This window comes from Toxoplasma gondii, chromosome X (genome assembly GCF_000006565.2).
Source record: "Toxoplasma gondii ME49 chromosome X, whole genome shotgun sequence".
NCBI classification, from domain to species: domain Eukaryota; phylum Apicomplexa; class Conoidasida; order Eucoccidiorida; family Sarcocystidae; genus Toxoplasma; species Toxoplasma gondii.
In genome coordinates, this window is record NC_031478.1 from 5,163,547 (window position 1) to 5,183,648 (window position 20,102).

Sequence of the window (20,102 nt, forward strand, 5' to 3'; positions counted from 1 at the left end):
GCGTCTGAACGGCGTCTACCTGAGTCAAATCCGTTTCTGGAAAGAGGTCAGACATCAAGGCGTTGAAGAGGAAACTGTCGTCCGTCACAGTTCTGGACGCATTCATGTCCAAAATCGCTCGAATTAATACATCCTGTTCTGTCTGGTCGCCGCCGCTTCGCCGGATTTGCCCAGCTCGACTCAACACGGCCCGAATCGCTCGCAGCCCAAAGTCGTAGTGATCTTGTTTGCTCAGTTGTTGCGTCATCAGTTGATAGAGAGTGATGATCTTCTTCGAAAGCACGCGAGCGTCCTGACAGGCACCGCTCGAGACAACAACGGATAGCAGGCTATATTTCTGTCACTTCTCCATACGAGACAAGAGGACGCCACAGAAGACGCGCGATACACTCACACGCAAATGAAGCCTCATCAGAAGTCGTAGGTCGGCGTGCACGCATGTGTACATTCGCATAAATGCACTCATCAATGCATGTATGTGTGTATGGGAAGCGAGGCATGTTTCAGTGAGTGTGAAGAGGAGTTACATGACGCCACTCCTTTCTGAATCAGCATGACTGGGCTGAGCGCCCAGCCCCGCCGCTTCCTCCACACGACAAATTACAGCGTGAGCACTGGATCGACGCGAGTTCTTGAACTGATCTGAAGGCGCTGCCTGAAACGCATCCTGCGTCGGCAGTTTCTCCTTTGCTCTGAGACCTCGTTCCTCACCTCGAAGCCTTCGGCCATGAGCGTGATTTCGCAGATCATAACCAAATCGGGAACCATCATGGCGACGGGGCGGAAGAGGCTCGTGAGGTTGTCTGGCAGTTCAGTTCGTCCGGCATATCCAGGATTCATTGTGATGAAAATGCCACAGTACGGATCGAGGCGCACGCGGTGGCCTTCAAACAGAAACTTGAAGTTTTGGAAACTGTCCCAGTGAGGCGGGACTTCCCTACGAAGGATAGCGCCAACGAGAAGACGGTGCGTAACGCCCCGACCAGAGGTAGACCTATGGAGGGCCTGTTGCGGTAGAAACCAGAAAACGTTTCCCAGATATGAGAACCCAATGAGACCGAAAAACATAACGCAGCACATCGTTTCGAGCGCGTCACTCCACATTCCACAACTGGCAGAAAGCAGTCGCAGCGGCGTCACTTGAAAGCTTTGCCAGGTGATTTGCTTGTCTTTAGGATTCGTGCTCTGGGCGCTAAGTTTTGGATAAGTCCCTCCCCATCTGTTCCAGGTGGTGTCTACCCTTCCTTTGTTTACTTTTTTGATGTTGCTTCGCCTACCGCAGCGCATGCTGAATAACGGAGATCTGCTGCGCAACGACAGACAAAACTTCAATTTCGATGCGGTTGAACTCATCGAAACAGCCCCATGTGCCGGACTGCGCCAAGCCGCTGAAAATCCTTCCGAGGGAAATGTAGTCCAGGGCGTCGGAGCAATTGAAGACAAGGACCAGTTTCGCAACGCCTTTCCCCAAATCTCTAACTGTTTCTGTTTTTCCTGCAGATTGAGAGGCGCGACCGCACAAACGAAACTCTCGTGATGTCGTTGAGGGTCCTCTCACATGTGGCGGCAGAGACACTCCGTGGGAGGCCAGGCGATCGATTGTGCTTCCTTTTCGCTTCCTCTCATTTCTCTGAAGAACGCGCCATTTCCAAATGGCCCAGGGCAAAGCTACCCTTAAGGCCTGCTCTTAGTCAACTCAAACGTACCCGTCGTTCGGAAGTATACAAAAAGTGCGTATTTGAAAATTATGTCGCCGGTATTCTTTGTTCCACCGCCCTCCCGTAACCCCGTAAGACGCTGTGCAGAGACTAGTTGATTCAGCCTCTATTCAGATCTGCAATCTCGAGGTAGCGTTTCACTGGAAACACAGACGCGCTCGACGGGAATCTCCACTATTCCAACCGACACACACACACACAGATGCATACAGATGTACACAGATGTACACAGATATGCACATATACATATATATTTATATATATGTGGGTTCCCGTTGTCGAGCAACTCGCCAGATCGGAGTATTGGGAATTGGAATCGATACTGATAAACGCAGCCGACAATTGTACTCTGTTTCTCTTTGACACCCGTCGCTCTCACCAGTCCCAGCGGGACCCTGTGGCGACCCGCCGAGCTTCAAATGAAGTGCCATAGTCAGAGTCATGTAGCACTTGTCAGTGAGAGGAGTGATGACGAGGCGTCCGTTGTTGCCTTGGTACTCGTAGCCGTACGGGAGCGACGTTTCGGTCTGGCGAACGTGACAAGTCATCACGCCGAGTCCAGGAGCCGAACTGGAGTTGCCTGTATGCCGCGACATCGAGACAACGGCAGTGTCTATGCGGACAAATCCAGGCAATCCATCAATACAAATATATGTATATACATACACACACAAGTGTCTTTACACATCGACGGATGCGTGGACCGGTACACTTGCATACGTCTCCGTCTGTGTAGAGTTACGCGCATATACATACAAAAGCACAGAAAAAGGAGCATTTCCTTATACACGTCAGATTCCCCAACAAACGTCCTATTGCGCCGCCAAGAGCCGAGCATCGAGCAGCTCACTGGAAGTACAACACACGACTTCGGATTCTCGGTAGATGCAAACAGGTCAACGATCACGCCGACATTGGCGTGCATCTCATAGGGGCCTCTGTGATTCACTTCTGGGCCAACCGACAAACGCTACAACGCATGGCCTCTCCACCAGGCGGCCGCTGGTGATATCTGGAGGGTTGTGTGTGTGCGGTGTGCTGGACACATTCGTCAGCAACTTGTTCGCTAACCCTGTTTGTCCTCGACAATGTCGTCCCGCAGTTCAAATCGAAGTTGGGACTTCCACACGAAGCAGTTGTCGTTTTCGCAGCGCATCTGAATGAGTTTCTCCTGAGCGCGGAGACAACGAAGAAACGCAAAAACGAAAAGGCGAAATGCCGTCTCAGCGCCCGTATGTGGACTCAGGCCTGCGCTTGTCGAAGCGTTTTTTCTTCTGATACCAAGGCGAATCTAACGCTTGACCTCCGAATCATCCATGCCTTGACGTTAATCGAATACGTGCCATCGTCACGGCGGCCTCAGTTGTGTTGTGACAAGGCATTTCTCGAGGTGAAGTCCCAGATATAGTGCCCACGACGTCAACCTGTTACTTAGAATGGTCCCGGTGTCGCAGTTCATTCCTGGGGCGATCTCTCACTAAGGCAGATCTGATAACAATCATCAGAGACTCTGGTTGGACCTGAAACCGCTGTTTGTGTCTCTTGCAAGAACCACGAAATCAGATGTGTGAGCTTCGTTTCCCTACATATCCATTCGCTGCATGCATTCCATTCGTTCCACGCACAGTGCATGTGCTTCTTCTTGAGGGATGCAGAACCTGTTACTCCTCATCGAAGGTTTCAAAACCTTCTGTTCGTGGTGATCCGTTCAGGGGCTGTGCGCTGTGCATTTCGCTTCTCACCTGAACATCTCTCGCATGCACTTCGATTGTGATAAGAGAGACGATCTTGGACTGTTCGACTGGAGTCAGCGGTTTCCGCACTAAGTCAATCAGCTTCGACAGATATCGACACTGCTGCTTCTTCAGTTGCTTGAGCGCATTCTTGTTTCCCTTCGCAATCTTTCTCAATGCATTTTCAGTGTCGCTGGTCCTGAGGGCAGACGCGGAGAACGGAGCAACGTGCATGATACTGGCGACAGACATTTGTTCAAATCTGCATTTCGAGGGCCTAAGCCGCCCGTTGGGGAACGGCTCTAGTTTCCACATCCAATGGAGTACAGGTTAACCTCCCATTTCTCTCACGCAACTCGGTAGCGTCGGTGTTGTCCTTTTCCCTCATAACGAAGGTTACGCTAGGCCTTCCGGTTTTCTTCTGTGTATTCTGAGATGTTGGGTCACAAACCGTCGCCTGAATGTGTGCATATAATCGGCAAAACAGGAGCCCCTCCATGAACTTGTTTCTCGCAGTGAAATCCTATGTGAGTTTCTACGTCTGCACATTGACACGCAGAGAGGTAGTACACAGGCAGCCACATATATCCAGACATCGATATATTGCCATAACGGGACACAAGCGTGTGCACGTATGCCTTTAGTTTCAGTTTGAAGCTACCAGGCAATCTGACTGGATGTGATAGCCAGTTGGCCGCAGCACTCGAGGACCCAGCGTTCCTTCTTGGTTCCCTTCGCCAGATTCGCTTGGTGTGTCGACACGAGCAGACGCTTCAGCGTCTCGCGCATGCCTTTCTCCACCTGCAGTCAACAGGAAACTCGCACGAGTTCGGCCTCTCGTGTCCAGGATTTCTTGTGAGGCGGGTTGTTGCGTAGCGTTCAAGTGAGCCACGATGCACGAAAAAGTGAGACAGGGGGAAAGCAAGGGTGAAGATATTCGAATTGTCGCGCGGGGCTCTCAACTCCACGTATCGAGTTTCGTGAGCTTTATTCTTGAATCGCTCCGCCTGGCGGCGACTATTTATGATCACGCCAGATCGAATCGTGCTTGAAAACGCAAGGCTAAACTGGAAACTGACTCGAACGTCTGAAGCTTAGGCACAGGTTGCGAACCCTCGCGCCTTCTCAGGGTCTCGACTCTCTGAATTTCTTGTCATTCCCTTCATATGGACATATATATTTATATGCATACGTGCAGTGAACAGCAATGCCCGTATATATCTGTAGAGCGTGTAGAACACATGGGAAGCCGACCTATACGTCTATAGCATGTTGGGTGCACATGCTTTCCTTGGGAATGCCCACTTGTCTCTTTGTCGTTTTATTCCATCTGTTATGGGATGCCGAAATCCAAGAAACCATGCATTGGGTCGTCTACATATATTCATGCCCTCAGGTAGGTACAGGCCTCTTCAGTTCTACTTATTTACCTATCTGTACCTCTGTATATATTAGCGTTGGCACTTGTGTTTAATTATAGATGCTACGCAGCATATGTGGTAAATTGGAGGCCGCCTGTCGGCAGGTGTATTTGTCAATTGCCCTTTTGCATGCGTATGTCTCACCTTGTTCAGCCACACTTCAACAGGCCCTTCCAGTACAACGTTCTTCGGCTGGAATTTCACCTTTTCCCCGTCTGGAGCGATCATACCCTCGGCATCCCAGGCTTTCGTTTGCCTCTTGCCTGAAGAGCATAAACCTCGCGACACTTTGTCTGTCTCCAGCTGGCATACTCTCCAGCCTGGGGCGCCGCAGTTGCATGGTGAAAGACGCCTCAGACGCGTTCCTCGCCCAAGCGTCTCCGGCATTTGGTGTTGTCTAACTCTACACGTTCACAGCCTGATACCCACAGAAACTCTTGTGAAACCATGCCGAGAAACAAGTTATTGTACTGTGACTCAAGGTAATTTCAGACAATGCCCTGTCGGTACAAAACGCAGATCGGTCAAATTCACCCTTTCCTGGACATTTTCAACGTCTTGCGCCTTCCTCTGGTATGAGCCAAAAGGCTTAAGCAACACTGTCGCCCCTCAGCCTCTACAACGACCACTGGAAAACCATTGATGGGAGGCCAAACGAGTGTCATTTCTTTGTTAAACAATCCTAGGAGGCAGGTAATGCGCATTTGTCGACCTAACAGAAGCATGTCGTCGGAAGCCGTTTCTACACAGACCGGTCACCGCTTGTTGAAGTCGCGAAGAGGCGTACTGCTGACTGGGACAAGAAAGAGGCAAGCGATGGGTAAATACGCGACACAAAGTGAGCGGAAATCCAAGAAAATGCAAAAACGCGGGCAAGCTGCAGAGTCTGGTCAGCTGACTCACCCGGCGGAATGAGGTCGAGAAGTTTGATGCCTTCGAAAATCTTCTTGATATGCTTTTGAATCTGGTCGGGCTCCTTGGAGTGTCCAAGAATCTCGAGCAAGTCGCTATTGGAGAGAAAGTAGAACCTCGGAAATTCTTGCCTGGGCAGGTGAAGATCCAGAGAACATCCTAGCCGCACGTGGTTATCAGGTGATAGACTATCCGGCTGGCTAGCGTAAGGTGTTATAGCGTCGAGAAATTAAACTCTTCTGAGCCTTATAGTGCTGTCTCGTCTCTCGAGTGCTTCGCGCATGCGTTTTAGAGACAAGGAGTCTCATCCTGTGCTTCCTACATTGTGTGCGTGGCCTCGCTTCACACTTCTGCGTTCTTTATTTCTGACAAACAGGACGGCTTCCTCCACTAGGTCCCTATCGTATCATCTCGCTTTTGCTTCTCCAGGGATCCACGTATAGGAAGGTTTTTCGTGCATCAAATGTACCTTTAGACTCCATGCACTTCCTTCATATGCAGACAAACAGACTTTACGTATGCCAAATGAGCAAACATACATGCAGACGCGTATACTCACGCACATACCTACATACATGAAATACAGATATTCATACATAAATGCGTAGGAATCTACTCATAAATGTGCAAATATGATGGAGTATACAAGACAGTCACAGAGAACCGCAAATGCTGGAGGCTGTATTCTTAACGGGTTTCTAACGTATAGAGGTCGAAAGCGCGCATCTACCTCTTATTCTCGAGGTAGTCGTCGAGCGACTTCTGCAGACGATCGAGTTTATCATTCATCTCGTTCAAGTCGGCGACGAGTCCCGGGATTGTGCATGCACGCAGGACGCTTGTGTCAGCTTGAAGGCGAAACAAGAGGCCGACGAACATGACGTGTACTCCATCGAAGACGGTCGCTTCCTGTGGCAGCATGGATCGGATGTCATCGGATCCTAGGCATATGCGCAAGACATAGAGAGCGAAAACGGTTCATGTTTTGGAAAATTGAGGATTTTTCAGGGGTCGTGCGCGACTTGTTCTCCCTCAGTGCGTTATGTGTTCTTTTGTCATTGTCACAGCACACGGTTGTATTATCTCTGGACAAAGGACCCGAGGTTCAGAGTTCTTTAACTACATGAGTGCTGCTCCAATGAATTGCTGACTACAGCAAGTAGATGTGGAAGCAAACAAGAGATCGGAGCGGCCGACAAATCCGTGTTATTCCAGTGACACCGTCCTCGAGTCATGGGAATTGAAATGCACAAGAAGACGAAAGAAGCAGTGTTTTTCTCCAAAAACGGAAAAGCGGCGAGGAAACTCTACACTTTCCCGGTGATATTTCTCTGCACCGCAGACAATCAAGAGGACGCTAGTTTTTGAAAAGAAGGAAACAACACAAGAGTCAGAGCTGGTGATGAGGCGCGGAAACAGCGGTCCTTACAAAGTGGCTTCCACAGATCCAGCGTGCATTTCAACTACCAGTGCAGAAAAACTTTCCCTTTTATTAAGTTTCGTTCTAGCTACTTTTCGAGCAACCCTCTTTCCTGTGAGTCGTGAGAGGCATCATGTGGAAACAATCCTGGGAAGTAGAGCACTTCTCCACTTTACAAAAGTCAGACAAACGGAGCGCGCCTTTCACTGGACGATTGAGTGTCGCGAAGTCTTATCCTTCGTTTATATACCATCGAGTGTACGATACAGTAGCCCAGAGTCCTGGGTACTCTAGTGCATATATGTGTAGAAGTACATTTGTATCCATTCCACAGGTATGGGTCATCTTGATTATGTCATGCGTAGCACCTCCAGGTGATGCGCACCACTTAAGGTGGTTCTGTGGCTCTGTCGCAATTCGCTGAATAGAACAGACGCGTGTTTCTTAGGTCCTTCTGTCGACGCTCGAGCCTACCTCTGAAGACGTTTTCTAGGTAAATCCATTGTTTCTGAACTTGGAGAAGCCATTCGATCGCTTCGGAAATGTGTGCGAGCGTCGTTTCCCAGTAGTCAACTTCGTCTTTGAAGGGCAGGTGGTACTGGTTCGACTTCATCACGCTCAGCGCGAGGATGTTCTCTTCGAGGATGTTGAACAGGTCGTCGTTGCTCTTGAGCTTGAGCAACATGTCTTTGTGGGGACCAATGTCGAGCTGCATGTTCTTCCACGTCGAGGCGATCTCTTGAAGAGCAGTTTCGATTTTGAACTCTTTGCGAGCTTCGTCCGCCAAGCGGCCGATGAGATCTGGACCAATCCGAGAGAACCATCGACCGAGCGCTTGCAAGGCCAAGCCATGTTTTTTGCGCAAACGCCAAGCATCTATTGAATTGATCAGGTGCTGCCTCGCGTCTCAGGTGTTCCAAATCCGCAGCGAAATGAAGCCTCCGACACAAAAGAAGTGTGCTCAAGTCAACAGATGGGTAGGGGTCCTCTGTGTCCGCGCATAATGAGGTTCAAAGTGTAGGTGCTTTGCATGCATCTGAAACCCTATATCCTAGACGGGAACAAAGACCAGTCCCTTCTCTCACCGGCTCGCCGGACCAAATCAAGCTGGACGACGGAATTGAGAGTGAACTCCTTAGAATGGGGATCGAAAGGCTCAGCAACTTCCTTCTTGAGACGCAGCCAGTGTCGCTCTCTCAGCGCCTGCAGTCCCACACAGTCCAGAGAACCGCACACCATCACGCGAGTAAGGTGTGATTTCGCATGTTCTGAAACGGCTTCATTCGAAGTCGTGAAAGTGAAATGGAAGACACAGGCAGAGGCGAGGCACTTCAAATACGCGAGGACAGCCACTGAGATTTCCTCAGATGTCCAAATCTTGAGGCCGTTCTTCTCACTAACTACTAAACAGTGAAGAATGTGTGTCGAAGAAGCGCCGATCGGTCAGGCCGACACTGGGCTGTGCAGGAAGACTCTAAATTGGTATTTTCCTGACTTCAGTAACTACACGGACTGCGCAGGTGACAGCCGAGCTGCCGCACATCAGCTCAAAAGTCTAGTGACTTCCTTCTCATGGACGGCTTATGTCGAGAGTCGCACCGGGCTGCGCAAGTTGCTGATGAGAGGCAGTCCCTTCCGGAATTGGTCGACTTCTTGCTGGCACTTCCGCCAGATGGGCCAAGTGCGAATTTCCTTCATCTTCACCAGTCTACCCTGGAAGGCATCAGCCGTCAGCTCTAGGTCAGACATGCTCAGATCGTACAGCGCCTTCATCTTGATTCGGTTCCACTCGGACTCCCATTGTTCCTTGAACAACGAAGTCAAAGATAAAACAAAAGCAGACAAGGCGCTCAAACTACGGATGGCGAAACCACTCAATCAATGAGGCACGACGAGCTTACCAAGGCATTCGAATCTACCAATACATATGTGGAACACTGCACAGGCATTCAATTGCGTTTGCGAACTTACCGCCAGAGTCCATATATCAGTCAGCATTTGGAAGTCGCTCTCCATTTTCGCTAGTTCCTTGTACTGCATGGCTTCTAGTTCGAAGAATTCAAGTTTCGGCTTGAGTCGCTCTTCGCTGTCGCGGAGCTTCTGGACTTCTCCCCTGTACAGGGCAATTGTATTGAAGGCGATCTGCGAGTCGTAGTTGAAGGCAACGCCATCGAAGGGCGCAGAAGCACTGAACTGCTTGAATAGGTCAGCGGCCTGTTTCCCGACAGCCTGCATCAGCATCTCGATGTCCGCTGCCATAGACTTCTTCGTCCTACAGAAGACACATCGGGGAAGGAAGTGAGGCGCGGTGCTGAAGGATAAACAGCGTCATAAGTGGTACCAGCGAGCTTCGTAGGAGAAGAACAGACAAAGAAGCTACTGTCGAAGAACGAATGCACGAAGAGTCTATCTCCATGCACAGACGGGAGAAAAAGTTCAAGCTAGAAATGTTTTTCCTCCACAATGCGTCAGGGTCAGTCCCGGCGTGTCACACTTCCCAACTAGTCACACAGCATTAATCATGTTAAAACTAACTTTTTTAAGGACGTACTTGTTGAGCATGACTTCCGTCTCCTCCAGCATGGATTCAAACTGCTGCGCTCTAGGGCGAAGCGACTGCAGCTTGGTGTCTTCGAACTCAGGAATTTGAACTAGAGAGAGTAACGTAGAGCAAACACGTATTTTCTTTTGTCAAGAAAGTCTACACATCAACCTGTCACCCCTATCGCTGAGGAACGCAGCTCAGGTTACGGTCGCCACAGGCGTTTTGATTACGTAAGGTCGTTTTTAACGATCTGCTTTGCGCAGTTGTAAGAGACGATTCGAGAGACTGGAGGCGAAGATAACGTCGAGAGAAAAGCTAATCCAAACGTCTGTTAAGATGCACTTCATGCGTGGAGGAAGCATGGCAATGCGTTCGATGCTGGAGTGCATATCCGAATGCACTCAAATTCAGTGCATATAAGTGTATACGGAGAATGGCGTGATGGTAGATGTGTGTTGGAGCGAAACCAAATCGGGACGCAATATTTGCAGTTAGACACTTGGGCTTGCATCCACAGCGCTGGAAAAGAATTCATTGCCAGCGTATATGGACTGAACCATGGAGGTGCAAATAGAGACGCCACGTTAGGACCATGGAGAGATCGAGGCGTACGAGTTGACGTCAACAGCTACCTTCCGAGGTAAAGAAATCTGTCGCTGTTGACGTGAACAGTGGCACAAAGCAAGGGCAGAGAGACCGATAGGGAGACGCTTGCAGCTACTTGGTTTCGTCTAACGCGATACACACCTAGCTCGACAAGTAGGTAGGAAGACAGAACCAGAAAAATGCTGAGACAGGCAGATCAACGGCAAGTTCGCTTAAGATGGCACCTGCGATAGCTTCCACACACACATCGAAGCGGCTTTCTTGATTTCTGTGCTTACCATCCAGCTCTGCAAGTTTTGCGAATTGCTCCTCGATAGGACGTATGCGGTCTTCGAGGTACGGAATATCAGCTTTGCATCTGTGCCAGAGATTCAGTTTCTCTCGAATTTCCTCTGTCGTCGTCGGCACCTGCCTCAAACGCTCAGCGTTCGCTGCAAAGGATGCACAGAGAGTTAAACGAAGAAAAATGAAGGCATTCTGAAAGGGCGACAGGGGAATCGAGACCGAGGAGTATGAGTGGAGAAAACTATAGAGCGTATCCGCGAGGAGTGAAGGACTGAAATGCCGAAGGAGGAAAAAAGAGGAAGCAGAGGCAAGGGCAGCTGACAGCAAGGAACCACGAGCAAAAGACGCTACAAGGAAGAATTGGTTTCTCTGCCGGTGATGATCGAAGAATGTCGCTCTGTCCTCTGTCAGTAGAAATTCAATTTCTCTTGAGAAACTGACAATTGGAAAGGGTGATTCGATTTCTGCTCCCACGAGTTTGCATAGCAAAGCAAGTTGCAGTTCTTACACGTGAAGTACGCCAGGAGGTTGTCAGCTTCCAAAAGCGCATTCCTATGCAAGTAGGCCACCAACTGAGCTTGCCACTGTTGGCAATGCTTCATCAAAGCTTGTTTCAAAAGCGTGAAATCCGCCTCTAAGAAGCACAGCGTAATCTGCGGAAAAACAAAGACGGGTGACCTGCGTGTTCATACGTACATGTATATATATATATATATATATATATATATGTACATATGTCTATTTAGGAATGCGTGCAGATGTCGAGAGCATACAAGCACTTGCGAAATCATGCAGAAGTGTTGCAGACGCCATTCGCCAGTACGTGAAGCCCAGTTTCCCGAACCGTCCACACGTTGGGCAGAAAAATGACACCTTACGAGAGCGGTTTAAATGAGTATATAGCCATGCACAGGAGCAGCTGAAACATCGCGACAGGTAGAGACAGCATATATGCTATTCACCACTACTTAGACCTGAACCACTTTCGACATGACGATGCGTATATGAGCGCATGAAGCTGCTGCACTAAACGTCGCAAATTGCTCGAAAAAGTGGATCTGATATCCGATGACTTCGTCATGTAGTCGCGTTTGACGGCCTCATGTCGTCTGCAAGTATGTCGTCTGCCATGTAGCGAATTAAAACTTGTCCACTTCAGCTCCGAAAAAGAATATCCGTTTCGAGAACGTTATATTGTTCACCCCATTACCTTGAATTCCTCTTGCTGAATGTCTGCCTGGAGCTCCTTGTACCTTTGGATATTTGTGCAGATGACTGGAAGAGGTCGTTCCGTTCTGGCGTACTTTCTAATAATATCTTCCTTGTTCTGTGAAACGATCGGGTGGTAGTTGTTATGCCACCACTTGAGTCTCTCCTGTAGTTTCAACGCGCAGTTCGCCATGCCTTTCATAATCTGCCAAAAAACAAACAAGCGAATACAAATATGCTCGCAATGTTTCCTCGACTCCGATACAGCCATATATCATTTTCTCTTCAGCTCTAAAAGTCATTTTTCCCCGTGTAACTACATATCTACATGTATATATCTATACATCCACATGCACATATGCATCCATGGTACGTGTACGAGGGAATTAACAGCCAGTTCTGCGTAAGCAACTGAATCAAGTTCTGACCTGAACGACTATGCGGACACAGTCGTCATCCTTGGAAATCATTGCATAGAAAGTCGACAGTTGCTTTTTTCCCTCCGCCTTAGGTTCTCCCTCCGCTCGATGCTCCTCTGCATACACAGATTCGAAGTGGAATACCCCGTGAAAGACAAAATGCAATAGGCTGAAAGCGAGCTGCACGAAAGCTCTATATCCGGTGTCGTTCTCGACGTGTACCTCTCTCCGAGTTGTCGTCGTCTGGAAATTCGCTGTCTCTTTCCCTGGATGATCAGGAACACAAAAGTACGCGTGAGCTCAAATCAGCACACACGCCCGCGCGGAGTCGAGAAGGCAACTCAATCAGACGCCGAGCCTTTCTTGTGGACGGACGGGAACTAACCCCCATTTCACTCGACGGTGGTCGGTACTACAGTTAGCAGGGCGGCAGAGTGTCGCTGCAAACTCACCTGAGAGTCTGGAGATACTCCCAGAGACGCGGGACGACGTGGAGAGTGAGACACAAATCCTTGCAGACAACTTGCAGGAGCTCTTTGAGGTCTGCCATGGTTGGCTTGAAATCCATGCGGTTGTGACTGTCCAGCACAGCGTAGACTTTGAACAAGGGAGCCACGTCAACGGTGCTGTTTTTACCATCAGCCGGGTTTAGTACTTTCGACAATTCCTAAACCAAAAAAACCGGAGAGATAGAAGAAAACATTTGGCATGCTCTGCTCGGAGGTTGAGAGTTCCGTGGAACACAGAGGATCTGTATGCTGTCTAGGGGTCGATGAATCGTATTGCCCACCTAGGATTGTAAATGCCATCTCTTCAAATGTTCTGTGGCTACAAGCGCGAGGGTCTCGAGACTATACTCAAACAAGCGCCAGTATCTACGAGGTGTACAGGGGAAGTCTCTCCAGTCTCGCGGTTCTACATCAGGTGAAAAGTTTCGCGGGCCGAATCTGCTGGACCCGAGTTCCACTTCAAGGTGCTCTGCAGAGATGCCTCCCGTTCCTATTTGTGATCTGCCTCTCTTTCTGGCATGCTATGTCGGACAAGACGGAGTGAAGAAATAACCAGTGGTGTCAGGCAGCGGCGGAGCAAGGGTCAGTTTTCTTTGTTATGGTGATCCTGGAAAGTGAACTTCCACGCATTGAAAGGAGTGTCATCCTCACCTGCAGCGAAGTTCGCACGGCCTTCTTCAGGGCATCCCCCACTCGCTTGTCCACCTTCTCAACATACATTTTCCACTCTCGCTGTATCTCGGGAGGATGGTCCTCGAACAGCTGCAGGAAAACACAGCAGGCGCACAGAGGCGTATCAAGAGCCCCGCTGAAGATCATGAGTGGCAAAAGGTGCTTTACACAGGGAAAACGATAAATCTGAAAGGCTAAGACAAACGATAACGACGACACCTTGCTGTCCAGCGCACCCGCTGAGAGTCCTGCAGAACCGCAGAGATGCCTGCATGTGCTTCAGACAAGTATGCCTCCATCTCGACTTTCTTAGCGGCTTGTGCCTGGCGGAATTCTTCATCCGCGTAGATTTTCCGCCGATCAATGGAAAGAAAATGCAACTCGGAAATGCCCTTGCAGTGATTTAAAATTGTCTGGTGGTTCGTCTGGAACCGGCGGACAAAGCCGTAGACAACCTGGCATTCTCTGCACGTGTCACGGACGAAAAACTCCTTGATTCCCTGCAAGGAAACCATACGCAGATGGCCACTGTCTCGTGGGTCCTACATTTGTCTCTGAACAGCCTCACCACAACAAGCTATCCCACCTGCCACACACACTGTCACGCGTTTGGCGGGGGTGCGTTGTGGCGCAGCGCCTGAAAATGAAGTGTAGTCAAGTCACTCGCCACAGCGTTTTCAACGAAAGAGAAAGGAAACTCTTAAACGGGTCTTTGTTCAAGGGTAGAATTTCAGTTCCTACTTTTGAGTTCCATGTCAGCTTTTGAATTCCAGGTGCGACTTTCTTGTCTAGCGTCTTGATGTGTTGCTGAAAGAGCCTTCGCTCATCTGGCTGCAAAGAACATAACATGCACACAGATCGGCGAGAGCGACTGAACGCTTTTTCTTGCCTCGCTTTACCGTCGCATGTATCAGTAGAAATACACATTCGATAGCAACAAATATATGTCGTTTACAATGCAAAAAGTATGTATGTGCATGGATGCCAAGGCTGACAAGTGAACTGGGACGCGTACGGGTGAGGCCTTCCAGATGTCCGGACACAAAGCGCTAACGTTTTTTGAAGACAAGTCATTCAAGGATGGAACACTCCAGTTTCTCATGAAGGAAGTCTATGACAAGATGTGGCTTGTCATGTGCTTGTTTCCTTGCGGAAGTGCAGGTGACGCACCGCTATAGTCTCTAGGGTGAGATTATATTCTCTAACTACGCGAAGGACATGCTCGCGAAGAGCCATCAATTTATCGCGTTGTCGCAGCATTTCATGGGCTGCATAAGGCAGATTGATCCCTTGGTTATGCATCTTCTGCCAGAAGTACGCCTCTTGGAGATTCTTCAGCAACGTCTTATCGAAGTTGCTTTCCAGCTGTCCGCCTGGGGACAAAAAACAGGCTCGAGAGAACATCGATCCCCCCCGTCCTGGAAGTGCTCTGGGAAGAGCCATCTTCAACGGTCTACGCATCCAGCGGTATCCCTCTCCGGCGGATCGACAGTCGCATGCAGTCCATCGACAAAGACAACAGCGCAAGACCACTCCCCTTTTCTGTAAGTCTACGGTGTGTGCACGCACGCGTTTGAAGTAGTCGGTCGCGCGACAGGCCAGCCTGTGTGGTCTTCAGAGGAAGTTGGAGAGCTCGCGACGATTCTGGCTATATACGGACCAAGATATTGAGGATGTGTCTAAAGTGTCTATTCTCGTATGGAGATACAGTGGCACGCATAAGCTTTTTCGGTAGCGCCAGAGACAGTGGACGCATTCTTGGCAGCTGTGTCTACACGACAGTGAAGGCGTATAACAGGGATGTGGCTCCTTAGAACCTATAGTCGTCAGCCACGAACAAAAAGTCGGAATCGCTGGTTCATACGTACAGGGTTTAACAAAGACGCCCTATTTGTTGGTTGAGGAAGTGAAGAAATGAGTTTTTAAAGATATCTAGGAGCTAGCCATATCAGGCAACCTCCACGATTTCCGTTTCGCATAAATAAAACGTGCATTTCCTAGACTCACCCCTGCCACGGGAAAGAATATTTGCGTCCGCCCGGATCAACAAAGGCCGTTCTAGGCTCTTCGCCAGTGCCGCAGTGTTCCCATCAAGGGCGTTCAGCTCTTGGGTCCACTCCTCGAAGGATTGCTCTGTGAAAGACTGTACGCATGCGGCCGATTGCCAGTTGCATGACAGAGCAAACGGATTCCTGAGACGGGACAGTACCGGAAGCCGTCTGATCGAGAGAGTCTAGCGAGACGCTAGACGGCACCCGCGATTAATGGGGTTCCTAGGTGTCTAAACAGTGCCAGTATTCAGGCTGCTCTAAAATCTGAAGTCATCCACAATGGTGGTTTAGAATATTCTGTGAATGTTGATGGTACGTGTCCCTTCAAAAACTAAGCAAGCTCTTGGGGCAAATGCCTTGTAGGCGAACTCGAGACACAGGCGCATGTAACTCACGGAATCCGCTCGACCCCACTAACACCCTATGCTTGATTACTTAGCTCACGTTTAGCAACAGACTATGATGTCGTTGTTTTCTCCGACGCATGGATACATGCACACATACACCCCCATATAGACACAAATGAATATGCACGTACGTCCACACCTGAGGAGGTGGAAGACTACATATAAACGGAAAGTCCGCCAGAGATCCCTGCCTCCTTACAACGAGCATAGAGCGAATGCTGTTGAAGTTCTCCCGTGCGACTTCTGCCTCTCTACATGAAGGCAAGTAGTGCATGGAGTCGAGTGTGTCCATCTGATTCTGAATCTTCAAGATCAGCCCACGGGCCCACAGGCCGAGGCCTGCATGTGGTGGATGCTGATAGGGAACAGAAAGAGACTGAGTCGGATTTTTCCGAATGTACTCAAATTGCCGTTTTACGAGAGTGAGATCCTGCGAAGGAAAAAATGGAGATGCAAATTGAGACGAGGCAGAAACAACTTTCACAGAGAAACTTGGAAGACTAGGATGACGTCCTATCTCTCGGAATGACCGTGTAACCAATCGTTGGAACTGTTGTGTCCATGAGTGAGTCTGGAACGTTTTCTTGATTTCGTTATCTAGACGGAGATAGACAAACTACATGACGAACGCGATTCCAGCGGAGACAAGACCAAGTTGGGAACCGTGAGAGGTTACGTCGTGCTTTCCGCGCGCAGACGCTCGTCACCTTTCCTTCGCTTCTGCAGAACGTACCTGTATGAAAAGAGTCCATACATCTGCACTTTTCTTCTCAAGAAATTTTTTGATTCGCGTACGCTTTGCCAGCAAATAGAAAGCATCGTAAACCTGGCACGCTCCGTCGACTGTCTGGACGCCCTCTAAGGCTGACGTGATGACATTTTTGTACATGAACTCGAGGTCCTTAACCTGTAAGAAAAACCGTCCGTAAAGATATGTAATTCTTTGATAAAATCAGACCAAGGTCTCCGACCGCTAGGCCGCTAACAATAGAAATGCTGAACTTCCAAGCCCCCAGATATCGCATTTACGCTAATGGCTCGGTTGCATACGAGTGTATATATATAAATACAACTATGTACGAGGTGATATATAGAGGGGATTTCAAAAAGAGGTTTCAGGAATGTCAGATGTTTTGGATGTCCTTCCTTCAGAGGCTTGAGTAGACCGTACTCGGTGAACGGGCAGTCGATTGAGTTGCTATGTGGACTCTGCGTATCGTTAGGACGAACACGTACAGCCCGATGTGATACACATGTCAGACGGCGTCCAGCACACTGCGTGGAGATGATTCGGCTAGTGCCTTCTGCGCGAAACGGAGGCGCGTCCCGTCTCGAGATGAGGAACTGCAGGGTCTCTCGTGACGTTCACCTGATTTTTGAAAACTGCAAAGTCGTCATGCCACCGTGCGGCTTTCACATCGAGCACAAAGTAGTCCAGATCACGTAGTCTTCGTAGTCCTTTAGCGAAGGAGTCCTCGATTTCATAGATGCTTCTTGTTACTTCTTTGCAACGTAGTCCTCCGAATAGTGGCAAGACGATTTGCTGGGCGCGAGTGTTGAAGTGTCTTTGGCACTCACAGACTTCTAGCAAGTCGCAACACCTTTGGACAAAGGCATCGATCTGAGAGGGAGACGAGGCACGAACAGGCATGGGCGTTCGAGACGCAAACTAGATGGAGGATCAAACACAAGATTTCGGAATGTGGGTTGCTTGTGACCCGCCGAAAATGATGGTGCGCTTTCGCTTGACATCCATTTTCAGGATACCAGAAGAACAACGATGGGGTCATGGCTACGATTGATCAACAAGAAAGCGAACTGAAAGTCTAATCTCTCCCCACCTCGGCAAAAACAGCTCCTTCAGGAAAGTCCCATTCACGTCCTTGACTGTAGCGCTTGACCAGTTTGCACATCGGTTGGTAAAGCCCTTTCCACGCTCTTCCGCATTCTATTGACTGCTCAAGAGACGTCATTGCATCATCGACCACGCCGCTCCATATGGAATTGAGATCGATGGCAGCTTGGCACCGTTTTATCACTTCGGAAGAGATTTTTCTCAGCAGACCTAGGCAGGCCACCGAAATGGACAGAAGAGAAAAGGACGTCACGGACAGGCGAATCCCTTCCAACCTACAGAACGAGACGCTGTATTTAGCAGACTGTGAACACCGTTGAACGAATGGCTCTATGTCCAGCGACAGAAAAGGGAAGAGACACCGAAGACACGAAGACCCGTTCGGGTCTTGAAAGAAAGTGCTTTCTGTTCTTGCCGCCCAGGTGATCATCTTCCGTCACGGCGTCTGCCAGAAACCTAGAGAGGTGCCCTTTCAAAGTATGCCTCCAACAGCGGAGCTAAAAACTACAGAGAAATATCAATACAGCGCAATTGGTTAACTGTTGTTGATCCTGCAAACACATCTAGGCACTTCGACACGGTTCGAGTTCCAACTGTTTCAACTCGTAGTCTACGAGTGAACTGGACCGGTACATTTGTTGCAAGGCTTCGTCTACATGTGGACCCTATGATTTTCTCTGATATTCCCTTTGGTAGTCTCCTTCCTCAAATGTTAGCCAGTACGGAAAACACGGATCGAGCTCTCCTTGCCGTTGCACCTGTTCACTATCTGGTTGCAACTTCACACCTGAAATGCGGTCGGATGTGTTGTAGTAGGTAGATGTTGACCAGATCATTCGGACCGAGTTCAGAAGCTGTCGTAGAATGGAGGGAATCTCCTTTGGTTTCGCCTGCGCCAACTTCTCGGATGGCTTCTCTAGAGCTGACAGAAACCTCAGATTGTCTTCTGCCTCCAGGGATGCCTGCTCAACATCCGCTTGAACGACTCTACCGAAGCGCATAAATACATCAACCACAGGCAGCGCTGTCCGCTAGTTTTTAGTAACCTGTGGTAGACCTGCAGTTTTGGCAGAGGTCTCCACTTCAAAACTTGACTGGAACCGACAACAGTTAGAGCAGTCGTCACTTATCTCATATGCATTTCTCCTAAATCCCATCCAGCCGAAAAGACTTCCACGTAAGACTCATCGCATACTGCGTGGCCGGTGATGCCACAAGCGTCAGGTGTATCAACATGTCTACCTGGTCCAGCATCCACCATATCAATGTGTCGCATTTGTTGTCCGAATGTTTTCTCCAAACTTTTTCAGCGGGCTCTGCCGCAAATAGTGTCTCTGATGCGAACCTGAATTGTTTCAAGTAGGTTGACTTCGAGCGTTCAAGCAGCTGAAAGATTCTCTGAACAGCTTGACTTTTGAACTGCTCCATCAATCGGGAGAAGTTCACAGCCCGCTCCCTCCAAAAACGGATCTCGTCAAGGTGGCCTGTATTGTCTGCTTCTTGAGTAGTATCCTGCATCAGCCTCACCCAATAGATACATGTACATAGTGTGTTGCCTGCTACCTTCTTGATTTTCAGGGATGGAACGCAAAAGTATGTTTCCCCGACGGACACTTCCTGTCCGTAGCACATGTCCGTTTAGGCCCTTCCTACCTAGTATTCGCCTAACGTAGAAATAGCCCCGTGTGTACATCCATGTCTAGGTGCCTTCTTCGCCTGCCACAGTAGCTAGGAATTCAGCATCCACAAGGGAACTTGCCATCAGAATCGTGGATGGCCGCTATAGTCTAACGGCATGACTTCTACAAAATCCCTCACTGCCGTACACTACACCGTGCCATGTGTTTACCGTGTTGCCTCTTGAACCGCTGTTACAGATCCGCGCCACCGCGATCCCCGCTGCTTCTCGCTCTGTGTACTATGTAGGCAGAGTGCAAAATTGACGTTCAACAGAGGAGTTCCTGTTCTATCTGCTGGGTCGTGGGGCGTGTGAGTTTTCTGTTGCTGCTTTTCAAAAGAATCACCTGAACCATCATGACTTCTTTGATCTGGCGAGTCCAGTGGATGACCGTTGCCTCCAAGCGCTGGACGAGATCCTTGTCCTTCAACGCTACTTCCAAGTCTGACAAGTCGTCGATAGGGACGTACAACAGAGTCGCGCCTTTCGCTTTGTAGATGTTCTCAGTTACCGTAGCCAAGAATCGTTGCAGCTGCATACGGCAGAATCGAATGACCAGCAAAGTGGTTCATGCGCTTCTTGTCATTCGGGCTCTGCAGAGGTCGGCGACGACGGTTCCTGATCTACCACAGTGGATTTGTACAAGTAGGCACATAGAAGCT

General features: G+C 49.4%; 1 protein-coding gene across 1 annotated transcript in view; it reads right to left on the reverse strand.

The window, feature by feature from the left end:
- TGME49_235920 (dynein, axonemal, heavy chain 2 family protein) overlaps nt 1-20,102 on the reverse strand; it is a gene marked incomplete at both ends in the record, with an annotated part of 44,237 nt that overhangs the window by 23,218 nt on the left and 917 nt on the right. Inside the window, 33 exons of the mRNA XM_018780446.1 lie at nt 20-292; nt 712-913; nt 1,278-1,494; nt 2,098-2,298; nt 2,790-2,889; nt 3,461-3,650; nt 4,113-4,252; nt 5,017-5,135; nt 5,776-5,915; nt 6,515-6,725; nt 7,679-8,005; nt 8,290-8,407; nt 8,804-9,010; nt 9,176-9,476; nt 9,756-9,855; nt 10,634-10,786; nt 11,149-11,293; nt 11,851-12,054; nt 12,278-12,384; nt 12,491-12,534; nt 12,721-12,935; nt 13,429-13,539; nt 13,686-13,949; nt 14,191-14,280; nt 14,620-14,822; nt 15,457-15,592; nt 16,107-16,337; nt 16,641-16,814; nt 17,277-17,528; nt 17,749-17,972; nt 18,550-18,749; nt 19,108-19,274; nt 19,787-19,972. Of these exons, the coding sequence (XP_018635809.1) occupies nt 20-292; nt 712-913; nt 1,278-1,494; nt 2,098-2,298; nt 2,790-2,889; nt 3,461-3,650; nt 4,113-4,252; nt 5,017-5,135; nt 5,776-5,915; nt 6,515-6,725; nt 7,679-8,005; nt 8,290-8,407; nt 8,804-9,010; nt 9,176-9,476; nt 9,756-9,855; nt 10,634-10,786; nt 11,149-11,293; nt 11,851-12,054; nt 12,278-12,384; nt 12,491-12,534; nt 12,721-12,935; nt 13,429-13,539; nt 13,686-13,949; nt 14,191-14,280; nt 14,620-14,822; nt 15,457-15,592; nt 16,107-16,337; nt 16,641-16,814; nt 17,277-17,528; nt 17,749-17,972; nt 18,550-18,749; nt 19,108-19,274; nt 19,787-19,972 (5,952 nt within the window). The remainder of the gene's footprint in view (nt 1-19; nt 293-711; nt 914-1,277; nt 1,495-2,097; nt 2,299-2,789; nt 2,890-3,460; nt 3,651-4,112; nt 4,253-5,016; nt 5,136-5,775; nt 5,916-6,514; nt 6,726-7,678; nt 8,006-8,289; nt 8,408-8,803; nt 9,011-9,175; nt 9,477-9,755; nt 9,856-10,633; nt 10,787-11,148; nt 11,294-11,850; nt 12,055-12,277; nt 12,385-12,490; nt 12,535-12,720; nt 12,936-13,428; nt 13,540-13,685; nt 13,950-14,190; nt 14,281-14,619; nt 14,823-15,456; nt 15,593-16,106; nt 16,338-16,640; nt 16,815-17,276; nt 17,529-17,748; nt 17,973-18,549; nt 18,750-19,107; nt 19,275-19,786; nt 19,973-20,102) is intronic.